Below are 25,430 nucleotides of genomic sequence, written 5' to 3'. Positions count from 1 at the left end.
GCATGGGGGGATGGGGTGGATGGATCATGGAGATGGATGGATGGATGACTGAATGAATGAATGAATTCCTACCAACAGGGATCACCCAGGTCAGGGACGTCCACATGGAGGCTCCTGGCTGGCCTGAGCCGTGGCTGTCTACAGGACCTGGCCTCCTTGCTTGTCCTCAGTTTAGTGTATCTGCTTTGACCTGGAATACATCACACCCACTCACACATCACTGGCCAAAGCAAGTCTTGTGCCAAGGTCTGGTCCTTGCAAACTGACTGAATTTCAGGATGTCCCTGAAATCCCCTGGCCTCACAGCCTGCCTCTGCTCTGGGTGCTTTCCTTTGGAACAGCATGTGTTCCGGGTATTAATCATGCTACTTAGCCTTCCATGTGTTTAGACTAAAGCACAGTCACAGAGACTTATTTTCCCACAGAGACTGACTGCATTCCAATTGCTCTTCAGTTCATGGGGCCCTGAAACATTAATGGAGCTGAAATCTCAGTTATTTTCTTTGGGTCTTTTCTGTGACTGTGAGGAAAGGAAAAAGAGGGAAGAAAGATTTCACTGTGGTTGTAAAAGGAATGAGGAATTTGAGGACATTAATAACAGTGACAGCAGGGCTGTTTTTTTAGGCATTATGGTTTCAGCAGGATGGTTGGTCGGACAACACTGGCTTTGACGCCAACAGACCTGGTGTGTTAGGTAGGCGTCTGCTGCTATAATGCTGAGTAACACACAGCCCCAAACCTCAGTGGCTCACAACAGCAAGCATTCTTTCTTATTCTTGCATCTGCAAGTCAGCGGGGGTCCTGCCGGGCTCGCTTGGGACTGACTAGACAGGCGTGCCTCCTGGCAGGTTTCAGGTCTCTCGCTCTGGAACCAGCGGTCACTTGCAGACATGCTGTTCTCATGATGGAGGGCAGAGGCTCCGAGGGGCAGCGGAAACCGCATGAGAACCTCCGTGTGTCCGCTTTGACCTGGAAAACATCACATCCTTTCCCGCTGGGCAAAGCAAGTCAGATGCCAAACCCAGAGTCCACAGGCTGGACCGAAATGTCTCGCTCACAAGGACTTGCAGATTTTTACAAAAGCAAACGCTCTCTTCTATTCCCTCCCCTTCCTTTTCCTCCCAGATGCCTACCCCCTCCTCTAGCAAAGACTGTCCTTCCGCCCCTCAGACTGCGCTGTCTCCCTACTTCTGGTTCCCTCCTTTACTGTGTCATTAGAATTTGGGGTGCTCTGGGGCTACCTTATTTGGAGCCTGGACAGCTTCCTTGGGTGAGAGCTGAATGCAGTGGGTTTTTTCTTTCAAGGCACAGCAAATTGCATCAGGCTCCTGGGATCAAAAGGATGTGAGAGCTGGGCAGTCCCTCCCCACGCCAGCTCGCTGGGGACCCCTGGCACGAAACTGACCAGCCTGTTCCCCTCTGCTCAGACCTCAGACCTGCTCACAGGCAGAGCCCGGGGCACTTACCTCTAAAACATCAATAGACCCACTCATGTTTTATTCTGCTTCCCATCGAGAACCTCCTCTGCTTCCCAGCACTGTGAGAAATTGGCCTGAGCCTGAGACTGCCTTCCAGAAACTTAGTAGAGGAGACGACACACCTTGGATGGCCAATCAGGGAAGCCTTCCTGGAGGTGGGGGGTTGAACAGGGGCTTAGAGAATGAGTCAGGATGTAAGTTTACTTTTTAATACAACTTCAGAACCACAAAGATGATCGCACAAGGAAAGAAAGAAAAATGAACCCCTGCAATCCTCCAGCCCAAATGAAGCCGCGTTTGCATTTATATAGGCTGAAAAGGAGGAGGAGTGCTATCAAGGGGGTGGGGTGGGGCGGGCAAGAGCTCTCTTAAGAAGAGATGAGTCTTGGGCTTCCCTGGTGGCACAGTGGTTAAGAATCCGCCTGCCAATGCAGGGGACACGGGTTCCAGCCCTGATCCGGGAAGATCCCACATGCCACGGAGCAACTAAGCCCGTGCGCCACAACTACTGAGCCTGCGCTCTAGAGCCCGCGAGCCACAGCTACTGAGCCCACATGCCACAACTACTGAAGCCTGCACGCCTAGAGCCCGTGCTTGGCAGCAAGAGAAGCCACCGCGATGAGAAGCCCGCACAGCACAACCAAGAGTAGCCCCCGCTCGCCACAACTAGAGAAAACCTGTGCGCAGCAACGAAGACCCAAGGCAGCCAAAAGTACAATAAATGTTTAAGAATAGATAAATTAATTTAAAAATAGCTTTTAAAAAAAGGGACGAGGAGAGGGTGCCGTCATCATGAGAACAGCTGTGTGCGCGTGAGAACCTCACAGCTCAGAGTGTGTTCCTTTTTGCTCGGACTGTTGTGTTCGACAAGGCTCAGGGCAGGAAAGAGAACTCACTCTGGGTATTTTAAGCAGAAAAAGAATTTAGCGTGAGGCGTTGGGTGCTCTCTAAACTGTTGGGAGGGCTAGAGGTGCGGCTTCAGGCCAGACTCCCAAGGCTCCTCCCAGAAGCCTGTGAAGCTGGACCAGCAGGGGAAGCTGGGGGATTGGGAGCTCCACTGGGGTCACCAAGGTCAAGAACATGCAGCTGAGGCCAGAGTCCAGGCATCTGAAATCACCACTGCTGCAGCCCACACTGCCTGGGAACGTCCACAAAGACAGATTTGTCCAGCTGCTGCCTCCACCACATCTGCCCCTCCACCCCACAGAGCTGGAAGACAGATTCTGACCACAAGCCCATGAACTTGCTGGCCAGGAAAACAGAGTTACTGTATGAGCCAGCAATCCCACTCCTGGGCATAAATCCAGAGAAAACTGTTATTCGAAAGATACATACACCCTCTATGTTCATAACAGCACTATTCACAATAGCCAAGACATGGAAGCAACTTAAATGTCCATCGACAGATGAATGGATAAAGAAGATGTGGTACATATATACAATAGGATGGAATATTACTCAGCCATAAAAAAGAATAAAAGAATGCCATTTGGGCTTCCCTGGTGGCACAGTGGTTGAGAATCTGCCTGCTAATGCAGGGGACATGGGTTCGAGCCCTGGTCTGGGTAGATCCCACAGGCCGTGGAGCAACTAGGCCCGTGAGCCACAACTACTGAGCCTGCGCGTCTGGAGCCTGTGCTCCGCAACAAGAGAGGCCGTGACAGTGAGAGGACCGCGCACCGCGATGAAGAGTGACCCTGCTTGCCACAACTAGAGAAAGCCCTCGCACAGAAACGAAGACCCAACACAGCCAAAAAAATATAAATAAACAAATGTGGGGTTTAAAAAAAAAAAAAGAATGCCATTTGCAGCAACATGCATGGACCTGGAGATTATCATACTAAGTGAAGTAAGTCAGACAGAGAAAGACACATACCATGTGACATCACTTATGTGTGGAATCTAAAAAAAAAATAGGTACAAATAAACTTATTTACAAAACAGAAATAGAGCCACAGACATAGAAAACAAACCTATGGATATGTTAGGAGGCTGGGATTAACATATACACACTACTGTATATAAAATAGATAAACAACAAGGTCCTACTGTATGGCACAGGGAACTCTACTCGATATTTTGTAATAATATTTTGTAATCTATTCCCTTATAAGGGAAAAGAGTCTGAAAAAGAATATATATATACATATATACATATGCCTATATATAAAACTGAATCACTGTGCTGTACACCTGAAACTAACACAACATTGTACATCAACTGTACTTCAATATAATAAAGTAAAATAAATGGCCCAAGGCAGCAGGGAAATGCCTCCATGGCCCCTTCCAAACCTCGCATGCACGCATCTATCTGACCCAGAATTCTAGCTGCAAGGGAGTCTGAGCAATGTTGGAGCTCAGCTTTTCAGCCTTTGCAGTATGCCCAGGTGCCCTACAGCAAGGGAAGGAAGGATGCTGAGTTCCAACCATCATACCCAACCTACCACTGAAAGCCGGGTGGAATTGCAATGCTTCTAATAATTGTGTGAGGCCTGATGGCACACATGTCTATGAATGGAATGCACCTTCCCTCTGACTTCACCCTCCTCCTTTCCCTTTATTTCTCCCTTGTTCTCACTTCTGATCGTTTTACCTTTACATCAGATCAGAATACCTTCTGATCATTTTATTTTTCTTAGAGGAGTGGTCTAGAGGAAGTCGACCCTTCCCCAGGACATTGCTGTGCGGGTTTTAGCTGCAGTAACTAGGATGTCCCTGACGTGTTTATTTGCCGGTGTTTGTCCTTTATTCAGCAGAAATGTTCTATTTCTGCAGCAGTTGGTTGTGTGTTATGTAATCACCTCCCATGAGATCAAATTGGAAAGGCTTCATGAAGTTCTGGGGCAGATGTCATAAATGCAAGTGCGTCGGTGGTGATGGCAACGATAACGCCATCCGTTAATCCGGAGGTTACATAATCCTGAGACTGATGGCCTCAGACTCCTTTTTATTCACTTATTGCCTGAGGATATGAGCTGTGCTCTCCCGATTTGCAGATGAGTAAAGTGAGACTGTCCTGAGAGGAAGGAGTCGGCCGGGGGGTGGGAGAGGGGAAGAGGGGTGTTCCAGGCAGAGGGAACCCCATGTGCGAAGGCCTAGAGGCAAGAGAGCGAAAAAAGGTGGGTCAGCAAACAGCAGGTGCTCAGCAAACAGCAAGTTGGCCTCCAGGTGCGGGGCTTAGTCTGTGCAAACGTGAGAAAACAGCAAGAGTTGAGTACAGCAGGAGCCTGGGGCTTGAGGGATTTGGGGAGGGGACACTGGCTCTAAGTAGCCAGGGTTTGGGGAGCCCTGGAGGGGTAGCTGGGGGCAGCGGCTGGCACCGGGTGGAAGACAGACTGAGATGCAGACTCTCAGCCTCTTCGAGTAAGAAAATCTCGCAGCCTGAGTGTTTTCTCCCTGCAGATGAGAGCAGAGGAGAGGAGCTTAACAAAGAGAACTCCCAAGTTTAAGAAAAAGGGACGCAACTGTTATGCAATTGCCACCAGGTCACAAAGTGCCAGCCAGACAACTACTCAGAGTGACTCTCTTTCTAGAGGCTCTCGGTGATTTTTATGGGTGGGGACAGCCATCCTGAAGTGGGGCGTCTTCTCACAAGACCCCGAGGTTAGGAGATGACCTGTTCAAGGAGGAATCACTCACGCAGGGGCCGGTCTGCAATCCCGCAGCCGCGGGGACGAGGGAGAGAACGTTTTCCTGAAATTTCTCTCCTAGGTAGCTGGGGAATCTGTAGTTTTCTGGGCTGCTGTTGGCAAGGGGGAAAGGCGATTCGGACACCCCAGAGCGACAGTGTGGGCAGGAGCGGGACTGAACAGCATTGCGGGGCCAAGAGGGAGTGTTACACTCACATCCGCGGTCTCCATCTCGGCCCGGGCAGCTCTGTCTAGGAGGACGGTGGGCACGACGCTCAGTCCGGGGGCGTCAGAGCCCCAGTTCAGCGCATGCCTTGCCTGCCTGAAGTCCTGACACGTGGGACCCACTTGAACCCTCCTGACCTCCTGAAGGAGGATGTCACCCATGTTACAGCTGAGAAAAGCCGAGGTTCACCTGGGTGACTCCAGGAAGGGAGGGCAGGGATCTGAGCCCAGGTGTGCCGGCCCCAAGCTTGGGAGACAGGGGCCTGGGTTTCCGTGTTGCTGTTGGGGACTGCCCAGCCATTCTGGAGAGGGAGGAGGAGGCCAGGCCTCCTCCAGCAGGAGAAGGACCACTCCCCATCCCGTTAGCCTCCCAAATAGAGCAGCCAGAGGGCCACCACGTGAGCAGAGCTGCCACCACCTGCTTAACTCGTCCCTGACTCCCCACGCCTGAGAGGTGCCGTCACAGCTCTGCCCCGTCCTCAGCACCTGGCTGTGCGCCTCACTTTTGCACAGACTGAGGCCCAGCACCTGGAGGCCGACTTGCTGTTTGCTGAGCACCTGCTGTTTGCTGAGCACCTCCCGCCCCCCTACCTCCTGCTCCCAGGCCTGTGCTCGGGAACTCCCTCCCCCTGGAAGGGCCTCTGCCCTCCTCTGCCTGCAGACATCCCCACGACCCCGATGAGGCACTGACGCCAGGCAACAGGCGGTGTCCAGGGAGGAACAAGGAGCTGCAGATGGCTCACGGAGGGACCCTAACCCGGGGAGTTGGTCACAAAGGCATCGGAAGGGCAACAGGCGCAGAACAGGATGACGGTTTACCCCCAGAACAGAGGCTGCAGACATCCCCGCCACCCCCGGGCTGGAGCGGAGGGGAGGGGTATGTGGGGGCCAGGATCCCACATGCGCGCGCGTGTGTGTACGTGTGTGTATGCACGCTCCAGCCCCATGGGGCCAGGACCCAACAGGCGCCGGCTCCTTGCCTACCACCAGGCTCCAGTGAGGACTGGGGGGTTCAGGGGGCAAGTGAAAGTACGTGTTTGCTCGTGTGTGTGCGTGTGTGTCTGTGGGTGCGTGCACGCATAGCTGTGTCTCTGTGTTTGTGTGCATGTGTGTAAGCACGTGCCTGTCTGTGTCTGGGGGCCGGGTGGCACGTGCGCTTGTGTGTCTCCCTGTGTATATATGCTTGAGTGTGTGAGCTTGTGTGTATACGTGTATCTGTGCACATGTGGGCTTCTGTGTGTCTGTCTCCGTGTGTGCATGTCTGTGAGTACACGTATGCATTGTAGGGGTGCTCGCACACGTGTTTCTGTGTGAGCTGTCCCAGGGTCCTGGACACCATCCTCCCTCCTGCTCCCCCAGCGTCTGGCGAGTGTCTGTGCTCAGGGACAATCCTTTGCCTGGGGGTCTGTCGTTTCTCCTCCTGGACCACGAGCTTTGCAGACGCAGGGCCGGGTGTGGCTCAGCCCCGGAGCTCTGGGCCGGGGAGGCTGTGCTGTACTTGGCTTCTCTTGGCCTCCAGGGCGTGGAGACGCATCTGGGGAAGCAGCAGGGCTGTGATGGGGAAGCTCACACCTATCACGGCCACCTCTTGCGCATCACACTGGCTCCCAGGGCCTTGGTTTGAGAAATGCAGCTATTGAGGGGCTTCCGTGGAGGCGCAGTGGTTAAGAATCCGCCTGCCAATGCAGGGGACACAGGTTCGTGCCCCGGTCCGGGAAGATCCCACATGCCGCGGAGCGGCTGGGCCCGTGAGCCATGGCCGCTGAGCCTGTGCGTCCGGAGCCTGTGCTCCGCAACGGGAGAGGCCGCAACAGTGAGAGGCCCGCGTACCGCAAAAAAAAAAAAAAAAATTAGGTCCTTCAAGTTAGCGACCGCAGAGCATTAAACCCCAAGCACAGGCCCTGGGCTACCGTAGTGGTCAAGGCCCCAACCAGGCTTCAGACGTCTCTGCTGTGTCCTGAACTGACCGTCTCACCTTTCCTGCTCCCTCCTCCAGAGCGCCCTCCCTCCGCCCCACATGCATAAAGGACATTCAGGTCCCTCCTGGGTGCCTGCACTCAGACACACCTCCTCCAGGGACCTCTGCCCCTGTCTCTGGGCTCCTACCAGCCAGCCTGGGGTCGAGACTGGCCCTTTATGGAGCCCCCGTGCCTGACCTTCTGCCTCTCGGAGGCTGGTCTGTACCCACCTGGAGCACAGGGCCTGCCCCCAACAGGTCCTCGCCAGGTGGGACAGGACCGGCCAGCCTCCCCCGGGGCAGTCATCACCCAGGGGTGATGCAGCTCTCAGAAGAGGCTCACTCCTCATGTCACGACCGAACTTTTCTCTCTCCTCCTTCTGCCCTAAAGCTCTACGTATCGTCTGACCTGGGGAAGAAGTGGACTCTTCTGCAGGAGCGAGTGACCAAAGACCATGTGTTCTGGTGAGCATGCCCCCGCCAGGACCCGGGGAGCCCCGGCGAGGCCAAGTCAGCCCCCTCGGCCCCCAGCTCAGGTCCCCCACCTTCTCTTCTCCGCCCCAGCCCTGCCCTCCTCATCCCAAGGGGGCCTCCGGGGCGTCCTCTCTCCTCTGCTGGGGCAGCGTAGGAAAGGGTTGAGAGCTGGGGCTTGGTGTCGCTCAGGCCACGCGCGCACCCACGAGCCAGCTGTGCAGTTTCGCACACGTGAATCTCCCTCTCTGGGCCTCCAATTCCCCCATAGTAGGGAGAGGCACTAATGCACATAGAGCTGGCCCAGTGCCTGACACACAGCAGGCCTACGGTCCCCCTCACCACGGAACCCCCTCCCCCCTGCCCCTGCCTCTCCTGTCCTGGTCCCGACTCAGCCCCCCGCTGACGGCCCGGCGGTGCAGCCTTCCCTGCCCCATGCCTTGCTCGGCCTCTGCCGGTCTTGGACCCTCACTCCTGCCCTAGCCGACGCCCGGGCCCCCTCCGTGTTGGTGTCATCTCTTGGGAGCCACTCAACCATCGATTTGCGTGGAGCTCTAGTTTCACTGCCCCAGCGAGAGGCTCCGGTGCTCAGGAAACGCCTGGATAAGCGAGTGAGGCCCGCGAGGATGAGACGTGGACAAGGTCCAGGGCTTCTGCAGAGGGAGCAGAAGCCAAAGGCGGGGCTCAGAGCCCGCGCTGGCGCCCCTGACCCGGTTGCCACCCACCCCCCGCCTAAACTACCTCTGGAGATGTATGCAGTGACACACGTGCTCTTTCCACCAAATTGCGTTTTCCTGAGTGTGAAAATGACACACACTCACGTCCTCTCCTTTCTTATCTCATTTGGGCTGCACACGTAGGGCCAGGCCTCCCAGCCAGGCGCAGCCCTGCGTCCCCAGGACAAACACCGTGGGAAGAGCTTCCCGTCCCGTCCTGTTCCGTCTGCGTCTTCATGCTAATCAGGACCAGGAACTAGTTTGCAGACTCAGGGCCACAGGCTGAAGGGAAGCTTCGGTCTCGCCTCTGGAACAACGGCCTGGGGGTGTGCCTTCCGCCGCGGGGTGGGGGGCGGTGAGGGCTCCCTCCACGTGGCCGCCCTCGAGAGGTCCCGGGTCCTTCCTCGGAAACTGGAGCGCGGCATCAATCCCAGGCCCTGTCATTCTTGTCAACTGTTAGCCCGCAGGGGCTCAAGGAGGTGGGGAGGGGGGCCGGGAGGTGGGGTTTCTGAGCAGGGTGGCCTGGAAGGTTGGCAGATCAGGATTCGGGGGACTGGCGGGGAGCGGTTCTGCCAGTGTGTCCAGTCCCAGGGAGACCCCTGGGGCCACAGAGAGAAACAGCCCGCAGACACTGAAACCTAAGTTGGTGCTCATTCAGACACGTCGTTATCACGGGCAAATCAAATTATGTCTTCCCTCAGGTTTCTCAAATTGCTGCAAGTCGTCATGCGAGAGGGATAATCAAGCCAGACACTTGTCTGCTCGGGGCCCGGGAGTCTCCCTGGGAACGTGGTGACAGCACAGGGACGCGCCTCTTGTAAGCAGTGAATAATGCTGTTTTGACAGCACTTCCAAGGCGCGCTCTGTTCTTGAACTGACAGCAGGAATCGCCGAAGCCCCGTGTTGTGTCTGACACTCAGACCCTTAATGTTTTGAGAAGCTTAAACAAGTGAGCTCCTTAGACTGGCCTCGTGGGGCCGTGGCCGGGGGTTGGGAGACCTACAATGTTCTGGGCCCACGAATGCCCTGACGCGTCGCCTCCCTGCTAGTCTCTCAACGGCACTGGGACAAAATTATAAGGACCGCCCCGCAGCATGACGCTGTGAACACTGACTGCACCGGGCACCAGACCTCGGGTCCCAGTGCATCCTCTTATGAGATCCACACAGCGGCACCCAACTGTCCTCCCCTTAGGGTACAGAGGGGGAAACGGCGGCCCAGAGGGGCCAGGGCCCTTGTCCTAGGTCATGGGCCATGGCTGCCTCTGTCCGTAGCCAGTGACCTTGCCCTTGGCCCCTCTGCCGGGCAGTCTGGCTGCCTGCACTTCCCCAGGCGTTTCCAATTCTTCCTCCCGCCTCGAACCCAACCTCACCCGTAAAGCCTCAGCCTTCCACTTCCATGAGCTCCAGTGCCTGCCCAGGTGTGAGGCAAGTGGCGGTACTTCTGTCCTGAAGGGAGGTGAGGGGGAGACAGAGTTCACCCCACAACAGCCCTGGTGGCGGTGTCTTAGAGGGTTGACCAGAACTGTTTGCATCAGAGCTTCCCTCAGCATCTAAAGGAGTAGCAATCCACTCCCCGTGCTTTGTCGAGCCTGCGTGGCCACAGGTCTTCTCATGTGACTGCTGTTCCTAAACAATAGACCAAGGGCCTTCCCCAAATACTATCTTCGGGGACCTTGACAAACAAGAAGGCCCAGGGCTCAATGCTTGTCATTTCCCCCGGGGAGCCAGGCTTCATCTGAGGGTGTAAATACAGAGTTTCACGTGGTCTTCAAAACCCGTGACCAAGGGTTTCTGGGGCAGGGACCTCAGGCCCACTGTGTTCCCTGCCTGGTGCAGGGCCTGGTGTGGGCGTGCTGGGAAGTGGCAGGGGAGAGGCTCCGATGGGGAGTGAGAGACAGAGGGAATGAGAGAGTGAGTGAGTGGATGAGTGACAGGCCGAGTGTCATGACCCCATTTACAGATGATGGCTGGTCAAACTAAAATTCCATCTGCCCAGCTGAGGACCGGTCAGTGCTCCTGGTAAAGGGAACAATGTCTCTCTTTATTCAGAAAAGAGAGGAAAATGTCAGGCAGGAGACCTCCTTCCAAGGAGCTTACAAATGGTTTATTCACAAAACCTAAATCAACACTTCATCTTGCGATGAAGAGACTCTATGGAAAGCCAGAGTGATTGACGCTGACACCCACGTTTGAAACATCACAGACTGCACATCCCGCCACGGGGGGCATCGTGGGTTTCCCCTGTCCACCTGGGACCACCTGGCCCCTGGAGGAGGTGAAGCAAACAGGCACGCTGGTGCCAAGCCCGTTAGGAATCGGGTTGAGAGCTGAGAGAGGCCAGCTCCAGGGGCTGTCAGTGGCGGGGACATCTCATTGGCCTGTCCTGGGTGCTGAGTGGCCGTGGGAAGTGACCTCTGCATCAGACTCTCAGTTTGTCTTTGGCAAAGTCAATGTGCTGCCTCAGGTTACTGTCCATGAGAGGGACGGCTTGGCGGATGGAGTTTAATAGTCAGACCGGCTGGAATGTACGTTATAACGAGTGTAATCAGCTCCCACACCCATGACGCCCCGGGTTTCCTTGCTCTGGAGATGGCTGAAGTAGCTAGAAGGTTCTAGAGGGAGCTGCCATACAGAACACGGCAGGAGATGACAGTCCAGTTGATACCTGGAACCGGAAAATCTGGGAAGCCCTGGACCACATCACATCATCCGCTGAGAAACCTGCGCTTCGCCTCCTGGGTGCCAGGCCCTGTGCTGGGCTGGCGGGGGTCAGCGCCGTCCCCAGCTCCCCTGGAGGATGCAGCCCAGTCCCTGCCCCCCCAGGGTGTGTCTTCGTCCCGTTCTTCTCGGGCCTTTTTGAATGCTCCATCGTGGGCAGCCACGGTCCCCCTGTGTTCCATGCACTGCCCGAACCCCTGGAGCATTTTGGTCAAGGGAGGGGCCCGTGGCTGAGAGCAGAGCCTTCCCAAGGATGTACTGTGAAGGGGGCACGAAGGGGAGCAGGGACAAGGGAGAAGGACCCTGGTGTGAATCCGGGTCTGCACCCTCAGGGGAGTTGTTCTGATCACTAACACACATGCACACGCGCACACACATACACACACCTACGCGCATACACACACCTACGCGCACAGATGTGAAAGTCTTCTCTAAACTACTCTGAATGGAAGAATGCCCAGCAAACCCTGGGCCCTGCAAGGCAGAGGCCGGGGCTCCATCGGCCTCCCAGGAGCAGGTGGGCTCTCGGGGAGGACTGTGTCCTCTGAGCCCCAGATCCTGGAGGCCACATGGCTGCCTGGGGCTCAGGGACCACACAGGCCCCGTGAGAAGGGCTTGGGGGCTCCGTTCCCGACGCCAGCCTCAGCCGTTCTTTTCCAGGGCTGTCTCTGGAGTGGACGCTGACCCAGACCTGGTCCACGTGGAGGCCCAGGAGCTCGGAGGAGGTAAGCCGGGAGGGTACAGGAGCCAGGCGCCCCCACGTCTGCTCGCCCCGTGGCCAGCTCGGCTGCCCTCGTCCTTCGTGGCTGGCCCTGCACGGCTGACCTTGCTGTGTTACGATGTGGCATAATTTTAAATGTGCTTGTTTTCCAAGCGGGGATAAACTGAAGTCAAGGAGCTCCACTCCACTGGCAAAGTCTATTGAGAGGACAACTTGCTCTGGCCCCTGAGCACTGAGTGTCTCCCCATCTCTCAGCACCCACCCTGCCCCCCACCAAGCTTGCTGAGTGCTGAGGTGAGGCAGGGCCTCCGATGGCCCCTCCGCTCCAGTGGGGCAAGGAGCTTCGTGGCCGATGAGCCCAGGGGCCGCGCGTGCTGTGAGAAAGGTCCTCTGTGCTCCTGGAGGAGTGGCACTGACGTCAGAACCATGGAATGTTCTAGAACATCAGAGCCGAGAGGACCTGTAGATTGTGCCTTCATTCAACAAACACCGACTGAGTCCCCTGTGGACCAGGCCCAGGGCTGACCCTGCTGGGGATGCAGCAGGGTCCCCAGCAGGGTCAAGAACAAGACGCAGCCCTGCCCCTTGCCTGGTGGGACGTCCTGGTGGTTTCTCTCGGAGTGGAGACCCGGGCAGGGTCACACTTAACCGACAGTGGGAGCTGACAAGTGCAAACAGCTGCCCCCTGGCTGGGCCATACTATGTGGAGGTTCAGTGGTGCCGGGCACCGGGGTCCTGGCTGGCGACAGAGGCGCTGGCGTCAGCTCCCTGCCCGCCACGTGCCAGCCACATGAGCCTGGAAGTGACCCTGCACCTCGGCCTCCTTGTCTGTGAAATGGGCCCCATACGTGGTGCTCAGCCTGGGGACGTCGTGTGTCAGCGTGTGGTGGGTCCCTTTACCACGTCCAAAGCCCTCGACCCTTCCCCGGACCAGCCCCTGGGCCAGCCCCCGGGCCAGCCCCCGTCCTGCAGGGACGTCACTGTCGCTTCAGCGACACTGACCAGGAGCAGAAAGCTCACGGAGGCTCCAGGTTTTGCCCCAGATCACAGGGTCACAGGCCGGTACGGACCACAGCCCCACCATCCTCCACACACAAATCCCAAAGCGTCCAGGCCACGCTCACGGCGGCCTGATCCCCAGCAGGGCTCAACTCAGCAGAGGTGGGTGATGTCTCGTGATCCCCGCCTCCAGCGAGGAGGAACGCCAGGCCTCCATCCTCAACAAGGGGCGTCGTTTTCACCCAGCGATGATTCCGCGCAGCCCACCTTCCCCAGGGGAGGAGGGACCCTGAGCCTAGCAGCTGTGACGTGCACGTGAAGGGCCCCCAGGACGGAGCAGCGTCCCTCCCCCGTCTCCCCTACCTCCAGCCACCCCACCCCGGGAGCCCTGTTAGAACCCAGTCCAGCCAAGCTTTGTGGTTCAGCATCCGGGCCTTTAGGACCCGCCCCACTCAGCGGCCCCACCTGCCCTCCGGCCAGCCTGAGCTACGGGACCCGCCCCACTCAGCGCCCCACCTGCCCTCCGGCCGGCCTGAGCTACGGGCCATTCCCCAAGGTCACCTTACACCTGTCCTCGCCCCTGCGGGAAGGCTGCTCCCCATCCGGCCACCTTGAACGTCTTTCTTGGGCTTCCCACCGCCTCCCCTGGGCTCCACAGCTCCCGGACTGCCCTGTCACAGCTCTGCACACTCCCCCGGTCCTGGAGCTCCTTGGGGACAGGGCGGGGCCTGATCGATTCACCTCTGTGTCCCCAGTACAGCCACCAAATGAATAAGCACGTGGCCAGGTGCCAGTCGCCCTGAGCAGATGCTGGGCCCCTGCGCTAACGTGGCGGGACCCTGCGGCCACAATCCGTGCCGTGGACACGAGGACGCTCACTGCCCGTCACACCACGTTGTCACTGTCGGTCCGTCTGCCTCTCCCCAGAGCTGCAGCTGGTGCCGGTTCATGAGAGCCAAGCGTCCACCTCCCTTCTCAGGCCTGTGGTCAGAAACTTCATCTCGGCAGCTTGAGAATGCCCCCCCACCGGGGGGGGGGGCGGTGGTTCACACCAGAGAAATTGGCAAGCTCTGGGAATCGGCGTTTCTCCCACTGCACAAGCCTTCAGCCCCGTGAAAGGGGGTCTTTGTTTGTCCCGTTGGCAGTAGAGCTGAAACAGGGAGGGATGAGTGAACAAATGAATGAATGCATGCATGCATGCATGAATGAGTGGGCAAGTGAGTGAATGAATGAATGAACGGGTGAGTGAGCAGATGGTCCACTTTGAGTCTGGCCTGGGCTCAACTCCACGGCGTGCCCAGCCAGGCCAGCCCACGACAGGAAATTCAGTGTTGACCACAGGGACTGACCAGGCCATTCAGAGGGGAGATGGAAGTGGTGCAGGAGGGGCCGTGGCTGACTGCGGGCCTACTGTGCGCACGGTCCCCCTAGATGCTCACCTGCTCTTTGGACGTGGGCATTAATACCCACGTTACCGTGGAGGAGCTGAGACCCAGGGGACCCTGCCGGTGAGTTAGGGCAGGTCCTCCGGCCCCCAGCCCCGCCCCCTGGCACTCTCCATGCTGCCTGGCCACCCAAGGCTGTGGGCAGGACGTGCCCCGAAAGCGCTGACGTCTCTGAGCGCCCTGGCTGGGCTCCATTTGGTCCCCGTGGTTAAATGCCACTCCCGCCCAAAAGCGGTAGAGACGAGCTCCCCCAGGGCACAGGCTCCAGGCCTCTGCGCAAGTCCACCGGGGCCCCCAACCCAGGAAACAGAGGGCTTGACATAAGAGCAGCGGCTGCCTGGCAAAACAGGGGTTCAACTTGCTTGATCATAGATATTTCTAAAGGGATGAAAATGCTTGTCTAAAGTTAGGGGGGAAAGAACCCCTGAGTCCTACCCACACCCACCCGTTTAAGTTGGAGAGACTCCAGGAGGGTGGGAGGGGTCCCGAGTCGTGATGGGTGCCCTTCCCTGGGTGACCACATGCACCCAGCCTGCCCAGGGAAGGCTGGTGGGTGGGAGATGTGTGTGTGGGGGGGTGTCTCCTGCCCACCATCTCTCCGGATTGCTCCGAGGTTCCTCTCCCAGACAGAGGATACAGGTGGCCACGGATGTACAGGTGCCGTGGCTAACCCTAAGCCCGGGGCAGAGGGCGCGTGGGCCAGAATGTGGACCAAATCCTGCGCTCACACGGCAGCGCTCCCCTGCACGGCTTTAGCCTGGGGTCAGCAAACGCTTCCCGCCAAGGCCAGCTAGTAAACGGTTTGGCCTGGCTGGCCGTGTGGTCTCTGCTGCCAGTGACTGCCGTTGTATGGTGAAGGCGCCATGGGCGACGCGTAGACCAGCGGGCACTGCTGTGCTCCAGTGAAACTTCCTCTAGGAAGAGCTGGAGGCAGTCCGGGTGGCCCTGAGGGAGACAAGTCTCCTAACCTGGAAGATGGGACCATCGTTGCATGGTCCTGAGTATTAAAAGAACTCCTCGCAGTAGAGCGCCTGGCACAGAGCTGCCCCCGCTCAGCAGCAGGTGCAATCACAGGGCACACTGTCGAACATTCAGACCCACAAACAAAACCGGCGGCAGTGGTATCGGAACGCGGACCGAGCCAAAAAGGTTCAGCACTTAATCATGTCTGAGGCTGTGTCTGACTCCTTCAGCTGGAGTCTGAGTCTTTGAGATTTCATGCAGCGCGTGGCTGGCTCTTATCTCCTGCAGGTTTTCGGTACGTCACCTGCCAGGTCCACAACTGCTCCGAGAAGACGCTGACAGTGCCGTTTGCGGGCCCCATTGACCACAGTTCTCTGACCGTGCAGGACAATTACATCTTCGTTAAGGTGAGCTTCCTGCTGGGGCTCTTGGAAATCGGCAATAGGTGAGGTGGAGTATAAGCCACTTGGGGGAAAATGGAATCACTCAAACAGGAAGCAATAAAATAGCTATGTTACTTTCAAGGGCTACTTAATTCAGTTTCCGCTGCCCCTGTGATGGTGGTGGAAGGCACCCCCCAAACCCCATAAGGCCAAAACACAGGGATGCCACCTGCTCCTCCCTTCTGCCCACCAGGAACTTCCCGCAGCCCAGGGCCCCCAAGCCCAAACCTGTTTTGTTCCATCTGGCTCCGGCGACTTTGAAATGATATTCAAAGGTGTTGTCTCTGCTCATTTCTCTTGGCCACCAGGCATCAGCTATCCACAGCCCAGGGACCAAGCCCTGCTGCCTGTACACACAGGCACTCAGATCACAGTTGGGACCACCATGTGGTCTGACGGTTCAGACACTCCGGGAAGCAGCTGGTCATACCACTTCTTGATTACTTCCACCAACGAGGAGCTCACTCCTTCTAAAACAGCCTACCCCTCTCCTGGATAGCTCAAATCTTTGGAAATGTCATTCCAGTACTGAGACGAAGTGTTTCTTCTACTCTCATCCAGTGGCCCCTGCTCTGCCCTCTAGGACCCCATGAGACAATTCCAAAGGCTCCTATGAAGATGGCCCCTTAGGGGCAGCCGCTGGTGTCCTCTCCCCTGAAGGCTCCCCCGTCTCAGGGACATTTCATCACCCCAGGTGCCCTTCTCCACACGCAGAGTGTACCAGGGCCTCCTGAGGATTTGGGGGCTGGAACTGGCAGGGTGTGTCACGGCCCCCATTAGAGCAGGCCAGGCAAGAGGCTTCTGCCACCACCGGCCCTGATTCCCAGCCCCGCCCCCATTCTCCTTCACCCTCTGCTGATGCCCAGCCCCACGGCTTCCCATCCCTTCTGTGTGTTTGCACCCACTGTTCCCTGGGCGTGGACCACTTGTGCCCCCTTCTCCACCTCCTCCCCCAACACTGTCGTGCACCACCTCCTCCAGGAAGCCTTCCCTGACTTTCACCCTACTTCAGGCCCACAGGTTGCCTCTTCGGAGCGCCCCCAGCTCTGTGCATTCCTCCGTCACAGCCAGGCCACACTGTCATCCTTTACTGTTTACCGTAGACCCTGCAGTCCGGTGCGGGTGGGGGCTCCGGGTCTGTCCTCAGCACCGCTGTCTTCCCAGCACCTCCCATTGTGTTTCTGCAAATATCTACCAAGGGTTGGAACAATGACAGCATTGGCTTCTTTGACAACCGTATCTCACGTTGAGTGTTTTCTAAATGTTGTGATTGTCTGGTCTGCCAGCGCCCCAAGCCTGAGACCCCGGGGGCACAGCTGTGGCTGGGCAGGTTGGGCTGGTCCTTGTGCAGCAGTAGGCACCGTGCACCACGGGGCCCCAGGATGGGGTGCGGGGCTCAGGTAGAGGTGCTGGGAAGGCCTGGCCGAGGGTGGGCCATGGGAGGGGGCTCGGGGAGGATGGAAGATGCCGGATCGGGTGCTGTCGGGAAGCGGGGCCACGCTGTAACTGGGCTGCTCAGTGACCTGGTCTAGAAGGAGGGGGCTCAGGAGGCTGAGCCGTGATGGTGAAGGAGCCGCCCCCGTGCACTCAGCCTGGACGGCGTGCGGTCATCGCTGGCTGGTCTGTGTTCAGATGTGATAACGGCTGGCTCTCAGCTTTGTCACAGAGGCCTGGTCTGCCCCTGGTGACACTGTCTGTGTCCGACGGGGGAAGGCGCAGCCCGCAGTGCATGCCCGGCCGGGGCCAGAGGTCAGGGGCCACTGTGCCCTGTCCAGCTCCTGGCCCACTCCCTCTCCCATCACCCGTTTGCCCCCTTGTTCCTCGTCTTCCCTTCTCACCCCCTCCTCCTTGCTGCTGCCCCAAAGAAGCACATGCTGCTCTTTTCCTGGGTCTTCTGTTATATCCCATGAGAGACAAGTTACTCCATCTCTGGGCCTCACTTTTCTCATCTTTAAAATGGAAATGATCACAGGTCGTGGAGTTGTTGGTTTTGATACCGATTAGCTGTTTGGGACAGTGCTGGCCACATGACTGTCTCAGGAGTGTTGCCTCTCGTTTTGTTTCTCTTGCCTCGTGGTCTGGTGGTCATCTTCTGTGGCTTGAGCTTGCCTTTGGCCTGTCTCTTCCTCCACTCGTGGCTCACCAAGTACTCTCCCTAAGAGGAGTTCTGGGGAACAGAATTTTCTTCACCTTGTCTGTAACTCAGACGTAGGGAAGCCAGGTGCTGAGAGAGCATGGGGAAGGAGGTTAGTTCTAACTGAGGGAGGTGGAGGAAGACTTCCCAGAGGTGGGGCATTTGGTGTGGGGCTCTGAAGGATGAATAGGAATCTGCCCATTTCAGGCAGAGCATGTATAAGCAAAGTAAAAGGGCATTTTCACCAGGATTTGGCTCAACAAGAAACCTAGTCCCGGGCTTCCCTGGTGGCGCAGTGGTTGAGAGTCCGCCTGCCAATGCAGGGGACACGGGTTCGTGCCCCGGTCCGGGAAGATCCCACATGCCGCGGAGCGGCTGGGCCCGTGAGCCATGGCCGCTGGGCCTGCGCGGCCAGAGCCTGTGCTCCGCAACGGGAGAGTCCACCACAGTGAGAGGCCCGTGTACTGCAAAAAACTTGTTCCCTAAAAAACTTGTTTTTCCCTTCCTGTTAGGCAACCTCAACAAACCAGACCAAATACTACATCTCTTATCGTCGCAATGAATTTGTCCCGATGAAGCTGCCGAAGTATGCGTTGCCAAAGGTACGAGTGGGTTCCCCGTTCCGCCGGGCCCTGGGCCGGGCGCTGAGCCTGCCCTGACTCGTGGGGCTGCAGGGCTTTTGCACCTGTGCTTGCTGGCGGCCAGGTCAGGATGGGTAAGAGCAAGCTACTGCCCCTCCCCCTGCACTCCATCCTCACACGTGCCCAGCTTCATTCTGTCTTAGAGCCTCTGCAATGTTCTTCCCTCTGCCTGGTCTTTCTTTTCCCCAGACTCCTGAACATGTGATGTTTCAGACAAATGTCTCTTCCCACTGACCCTCCAGGCTGGTCCAGGCCTCGGTTTCCTGCTCACACTCCACCCTTCTCCTTCCTGACACTCAGGGTGCTGGGAACCCCCTGTTTCCGTCCTGCTTTCAACTAGAGTTTCCAGGGCTGGGGGGCCGTTTCTGTTTTATTCACCTCTGCATTCCAGCTGCCTAGCATTGTGCCTGGTAGATAGTAGGTGTTCAATTAATGCTGCTTCCTTCTCCTTGCCTGGCCGACAAAGAAGGGGGACGTGGAGGCTGTCCAGACCCTGCCCCTGCCCTGCCTCAGGGTGAACTCCACAGCCCCCTCCCTACCGATATTTTATTCCAACTTTACAAAGGAGGTGATTGATGTTCAGAGGGGCTGAATATCCCGTCTGAGGTCACACAGCTTGTAAGAAACCAAAGCAGGTTTCAAACCGAGGTCCGAGGTCCAGGCGAGTCTGAGACCAGCCTTCTGCCGCATCTCCCTCCAGAGGACAGTCTCCATCCCATGTACATAATTCAGAAGCGCAGACTGAAGCAGCCCTTCTCCCCCACATACTTATCGAGCATGAAATGTAAGCTAGGAACAGACGCTGCAGCTGTGAGTCAGACACCCCGGTTTCCTGCCCTGGCTGGGTTTTCGGAGGAAACAGGCAGAAAGTCAAGCAGACGACAAATGTGTCAAATAATTGCAAGCTGTGATTTGTACCGAGAAGGAAATGAGAGGCCGAGGCAGACAGTGACGGAGGGTGGGGGAAGCTTCCCTAAAGGGGATGTCTCATCTGAAGCCCAGCGGCTGGGGGAAAGCTGTTCAGGTGTAGGACAGTGCAGGTGCAAAGGCCCTGGGGCAGGAGAGACATGTCTGGAGGGTGGAGAGGAGGTGAATGCGCTGGCCCCTGCAGGCCCGGGGGCCGTGGCTTGCTGGAAAGGACTTGGATTCAGGAGCTGCTGCTCTCGGGACGTCACAGACCCCTCCTGAGCCAGAAATGGGAAAAGTTCCTGAGACTTTTAAAACCTTTTAAAAACATCTCTTTAGAAAGAGAAAAGGAAGAGGGGGAAAAAATGGAAAGGAAAGGAAAGAAAAAAGAAGGAATCTTAATAAAGTCCCTCCAGTGTTGGCCGAGTAAATAAATGAAAAGCTAATGGTTTCATTTATGACAAGTGCCTTTGGCATCTCTGGAGGGTGGGGGGCCTTTCAGCTTCTGAGAGGCTCTTCCTCTGCCACTGGGGGCTGCAGCATCAGCAGCATCCTTTGTCCTAGTGTTGGGGGGGCGTTGAGTGGACCCCTGGGTCTCTCCCTGCTCCCTTCTGGTACTGGGGCCTGGGCAGATGCTGCCCCTTTCCTGGGACGGGGGAGGCTGGACCAGCGGCCAGGCCATTTCTGAGGGTCTTCGGAGGAGACTGCAGCCACAAGTCATGACCTCTGTGACCTTGAGCCCTGGCTGCACCTCCCTGGTCCGTGGCTGAGACAGCAGTGAGTGTTTCTTGGTCTTTGGGGGGAGGTTTGCAGGAAGCACCACTGTGAGTCCCGCTGCAGGCCCTTGACAGCACGTGCTACCTGCTAGCTTCCCGTTTCTGCAGAAATCAGGGGTCACTGAAAAGAGTCGTGAGGCTGTGATGTTAGTACTGCCCCCGCATCGTAAGTGATGACAGAAACAGACATGCCCCTCCTGCCATCCAGTTTCAAGGGATGACCAGGAACCCACTTATGTCGGTGGCATTTGCATTGACACTGTGTGTCCTCGCTCGGGGGTCCTGCCCAGGACCCAGTGACGGGCAGTGGAGGACCATACACAAATCAGGCTGCTCTCAGGCATCACCCACCCCCACCCCGAGCCCTGCAGGGTCCTCAAGACCACATTTGGTCTTTGCTGAGAACCTTGCCCATCCAGGGAGCTGGCTACTTCCTCTCCACCAAATTCAGGAGAGCAGCCAGACGCCAGTGTCCCCACCAACAAGGAGAGCTAGCTAATTGAATTCCCTAATCAGATTTGGTTGTTATAAGGTGAATTTGTAACTCCTGCCTGTTTCCTACCCCCAAACCACCACCATCTTTTTTTTTTTTTTCTTTCATTGCCCAAGTAACATCATGGAAACAATAGAAATCAGAGCAGAGGGGAGCTCACCGCAGCCTCCCTCCCTCCCTCCCTCCCGAGCCCTGTTTGGTTTCCCTCCATCCTGGGCCCCAAGCCAAGGCGACACTGCTGTAGCTGTATCATTGCAGACACTCTGTCTACAGCCTGGCTTTCACATGACAACGTCTCAGGAGAATTTTTCCCAAATGATACATGATACCCACCTTAAACGACTGCAAAACTTTCAACTCAGGAGACCGTACCTTGTTCAGCGAAGCCAGACTCCTGTTGTTCAGACATTTGGGTTGTTTCCATATTTCATAATTATAAACAGTGCTGCCATGAATATATTTGTGCCCACAGGTATTTCTTTTTTAATTTTCTCAAGTCAGTCTAAGAAAAACTTCTGGACAAAGGATATAAATATTTGTGGAGCTTAATTGCTTTCTAAAAGTGTTCCACCAGCAAAGTTAGAATAGACCAGTTTCAACACAGCTTCGTCAAATTTTGTGTTGTATCAATTCTATTTTCCTTGTACTTAAAAAGGTATAAAAGGTACCATTCTGCTGTTTGAATTCACCTACCTCTGAAACCTATGATGGGTAAACAGCTTTTATTATATTTGTCAGCAGCCTTTGCTTAAATTGTTTACTTGTAGAGATTTAAAAAAAAATTTACTCATGTTCCCTAACAGGAAAAAAAAAAATAGGCAAAGGCTATAAACAGACAAAAGAGGGGAAAAATCCAAGTAACTATTGAATATATAAAAATATTCATAAGCATAAAGTAAATGCAAATTTACTTTAAAGTAAAAAATAGTCTTTTATCTGTAATATGTTTACATAAAATAAAATAAAACCCATAAAGTGTAAGAATAAAGGAGGAAGTGACATCAGGGAAGAGGGTGGAGTGGGAAGGACAGGAGTCTGTCTTCTCACTTAGACAACAATCCGCTGTCAGAATCTGCCTGATGTAATTGTTTTGGAACGCCGGAGTCTATTCAAAGGCTTGTAGCTTCCAGGGGAAGGCTTGCACCATAAATCAAGGTTAATATCCACAGTTTTAGCTCTTCCCAAGGAAGCAGCTACCCATCTCCCACTCCTGCCCCCCAGCCGCGTGGCCGGCAGCTGTGTACGTATTCCTAGAGCAGGCACACAGCTTGCCGGAGCCAGGGTGGGCATAGGCCCTTGTCCTTAAATATTGGACCTTGCCCCCCAATATTGGGAGTCTGTGCTCTGATTGTTGATTGTTGCTTCTGATCATGCATGCAGACACCCAGGCACACAGCTATTATTGCAGCCACCACCAGCTGAAGCAGCTTCTAAGGGATTTAAAGGGCCATGTTACCAAGCCAAACTTGGGTCCGCTCGCCCAGGTGCAGCAAGGTCAACCCACTGACACCAGGTTGTGGTGAAGGAAAGTGCGGTGTTTATTGCAGATGCCAAGCAAGGAGTCCAGGCAGCTAGTGCTCAAAATACCCGAACTCCCTGACAGGTTTCAGCAAAACATTTTTAAAGGCAAGGTGGGGGGGGGGGGCATCCCAGGGTATGTGATCAGCTCGTGCGCAATTCTCATGATTGATGGTGAGGTAACAGGGCAGGGTGTCATAGGGATTAACGTTATTAATCCTTGGGCACCAGTAGTTCTGGGGCAACATGCTCACGATCAAGTAGTTAACTCCTCCCATTTGGTGGTGGTATTAGCATCTGCAAAACAACTCAGAAAATGTGCATCAGATACTATTATCTATGTCCTTTAGAGAGGAGCTAAGCAGAGCATATGGAGGAGGGGTCTGTCCCAGGAAGTCCCCACAGGGTCCTGCTCAGTTACAGCCAGAACCTGTTTCCACTGCCACCCCACCTTTATTTTCCTTCCTTTCCTTTTGGGAGCCAACATTTAAGGACTGGGACATTCAAAAGCAACCACACATATGGAGGAATTTAGAAAGTGGCCAAGCATGCCCAGGAAAGAGCTCAGGCTCAGAAAAGACCTGAGGACTCCAGTGTACACCTCAGGCTGGTCCCTGGCATGCAGAGAGCCTGCAGCCGTAAAACCTAAATAAAAAACTAAAAAAAACAGCAAACCCCAAGGAAGGGAGAGAATCTGATTTCCAGAGTTACCACATTATTAGATTCCAACATCCAGTTATCAATAACAAAGAAACCACAAGGCAAAGAAAGAAAGTACAATCCATTCAAAGGGGAAAATACCAACAGAAGTTGTCTCTGAGAGAGACCAGATGGCAGATCTACTAGACAAAGACTTTAATACAACTGTCTTCAAGATGCTCAGAGAGCTAAAGGAAATGTGGAGAAGGTCAAGAAAACAAAGTACAAACAAATTAGATATATAGGCATACCTCACTCTGTTGTGCCTTGGAGATATTGTATTTTTTTCCCACAAATTATAAGTTTACGGCAACCCTAGCCCTGCGTGGAGCAAGTCTATTGGTGCCATTTTCCCAACAGCATTTGCTCACTTTGTGTCTTTGTGTCACAGTTGGTAAATCTCACAATATTTCACATTTTTCGTGATTACCATATTTGTTATGGTGAGCTCTGATCAGTGATCTTTGAAGTTACTACTATGATTGTTTGGGGCCAACTTAATTGATAAGTGTCATGTGTGTTCTGACTGCTCCTCCAACCGACCATTCCCTCATCTCTCTCCCTCTCCTTGGACCTCCTTGTTCCCTGAGATACAGCAACATTGAAATTAGGCCAATTAGTACCCTTACAATGGCCTCTAAGTGTCCCAGTGGAAGGAAAAGTCACACTTGTTTCACTTTGTATTAAAACCTAGAAATGATGACGCTTAGTGAGGAAGGCTTGTCGAAAGCCAAGACAGGCCAAAAGCTAGACCTCTTGCACCAAACAGCCAGGTTGTGAATGCAAAGGAAAAGTTCTTGAAAGAACTTAAAAGTGCTACTCCAATGAAAACACAAGTGATAAGAAAGCCTTATCGCTTATATGGAGAAAGTCTGAGTCATCTGGATAGAAGATCAAATCAGCCACAACATTCCCTTAAACCAAAGCCTAATCAGAGCAAGGCTGTAACTCTCTTCATTCTATGAAGGCTGAGAGAGGTGAGGAAGCTGCAGAAGCAAGTTTGAAGCCAGCAGGGGTCGGTTCACGAGGTTTAAGGAAAGAAGCGACCTTCATGACATCAAAGTGCGAGGTGAAGCAGCAAGTGCTGGTGTAGAAGCTGCAGAAGGTTATCCAAAGCTCCAGCTAAGATCATTAATGAAGGTGGCTACACTGAACAACAGATTTTCAATGTAGACAACAGCCTCTATTGGAAGAAGATACCATCTAGGACTTTCATAGCTAGAGAGGAGAAGTCAGTGCCTGGCTTCAAAGCTTCAAAGGACAGGCTGACTCTTGTTAAGGGCTAATGCAGCTGGTGGCTTTAAGTTGAAGCCAGTACTCATTTACCATGCCCAAAATCTTACAGCTCTTAAGAATTATGCTAAATCTACGCTGCCTGTGTTCTGTAAATGGAACAAAGCCTGAATGACAGCACATCTGTTTACGACATGGTTTATTGAATATTTTAGGCCCACTGTTGAGACCTACTGGTCAGAAAAAGATTCCTTTCAAAATATTACTGCTCATGTGACAATGCACCTGTCCACCCAAGAGCTCTAATGGAGACATACAATGAGATTAATGTTGTTTTCATGTCTGCTAACACAATATCCATTCTGCAGCCCATGGATCAAGGGGTAATTTTGACTTTCAAGTCTTCTGATTTAATACATGCATTTCATAAGGCTATAGCTGCTATAGACAGTGATTCCTCTGACGGATTTGAGCAGTCAATTGAAAACCTTCTGGAAAGGACACACCATCCTAAATGCCAGTAAGAATATTTGTGATTCTTGGGAAGAGGTCAAAGTATCAATATCAACAGGAGTTTGGAAGAAGTTGATTCCAACCCTTATGGATGACTTTGAGGGGCTCAAGACTTCATGGAGAATGTCGCTGCAGGTGTGGTGGAAAGAGCAAGAGAACTAGAATTGGAAGTGGGGCCTGAAGATGGGACTGAATTGCTGCAACCTCATGAGAGAACTTTAAGGAATGAGGAGGTGCTACTTATGGATGAGCAAAGAAAGTGGTTTCTTGAGATGGAATCTAGTCCTGGTTTAGATGCTGTGAAGATTCCTGAAATGACAACGAAGGATTTAGAATATTACATAAACTTAGCTGGTAAAGCGGTGGCAGGGTTTGAGAGGACTGACTCCAATTTTGAAGGAAGTTCTACTGTGGATAAAATGCTATCAAACAGCACTGCTGCCACAGAGAAAGTGTTCATAAAAGGAAGGGTGAGTGGTTGCAGCAAACTTAATTGTTGTCTTCTTTAAAGAAATTCCCACAGGCACCCCAACCTTCGGCACCCACCGCCCTGATCAGTGGGCAGCCAGCAACATTGAGAGGCAAGACCCCCCACCAGCAAAACGATTATGACTCACTGAAGGCTCAGATGATGGTTAGCGTTTTTTAGCAATAGAGTACTTTTTAACTAAGGTGTGTACATTTCGTGAGATATAATGCCATCGTACACTTAATCAACTACAGTATAGTGTAAACATCGCTTTGATA

The 25,430-nt window shown here is 54.5% G+C and overlaps 1 protein-coding gene across 1 annotated transcript in view; it reads left to right on the top strand.

Annotated features, from left to right (window-relative positions):
• The window catches only part of SORCS2 (sortilin related VPS10 domain containing receptor 2), a gene marked incomplete at both ends in the record, with an annotated part of 481,188 nt that overhangs the window by 396,093 nt on the left and 59,665 nt on the right, over positions 1-25,430 (top strand). The window contains 4 exons of the mRNA XM_082837533.1: positions 7,684-7,757; positions 11,860-11,924; positions 15,616-15,734; positions 18,417-18,506. Of these exons, the coding sequence (XP_082693659.1) occupies positions 7,684-7,757; positions 11,860-11,924; positions 15,616-15,734; positions 18,417-18,506 (348 nt within the window). The remainder of the gene's footprint in view (positions 1-7,683; positions 7,758-11,859; positions 11,925-15,615; positions 15,735-18,416; positions 18,507-25,430) is intronic.

The sequence above is a fragment of the Leucopleurus acutus genome (assembly GCF_964270905.1).
Source record: "Leucopleurus acutus genome assembly, chromosome: 4".
NCBI classification, from domain to species: domain Eukaryota; kingdom Metazoa; phylum Chordata; class Mammalia; order Artiodactyla; family Delphinidae; genus Leucopleurus; species Leucopleurus acutus.
Note: the sequence above shows the minus strand (reverse complement) of the source record. Positions and strands in the feature narration are given on the sequence as shown.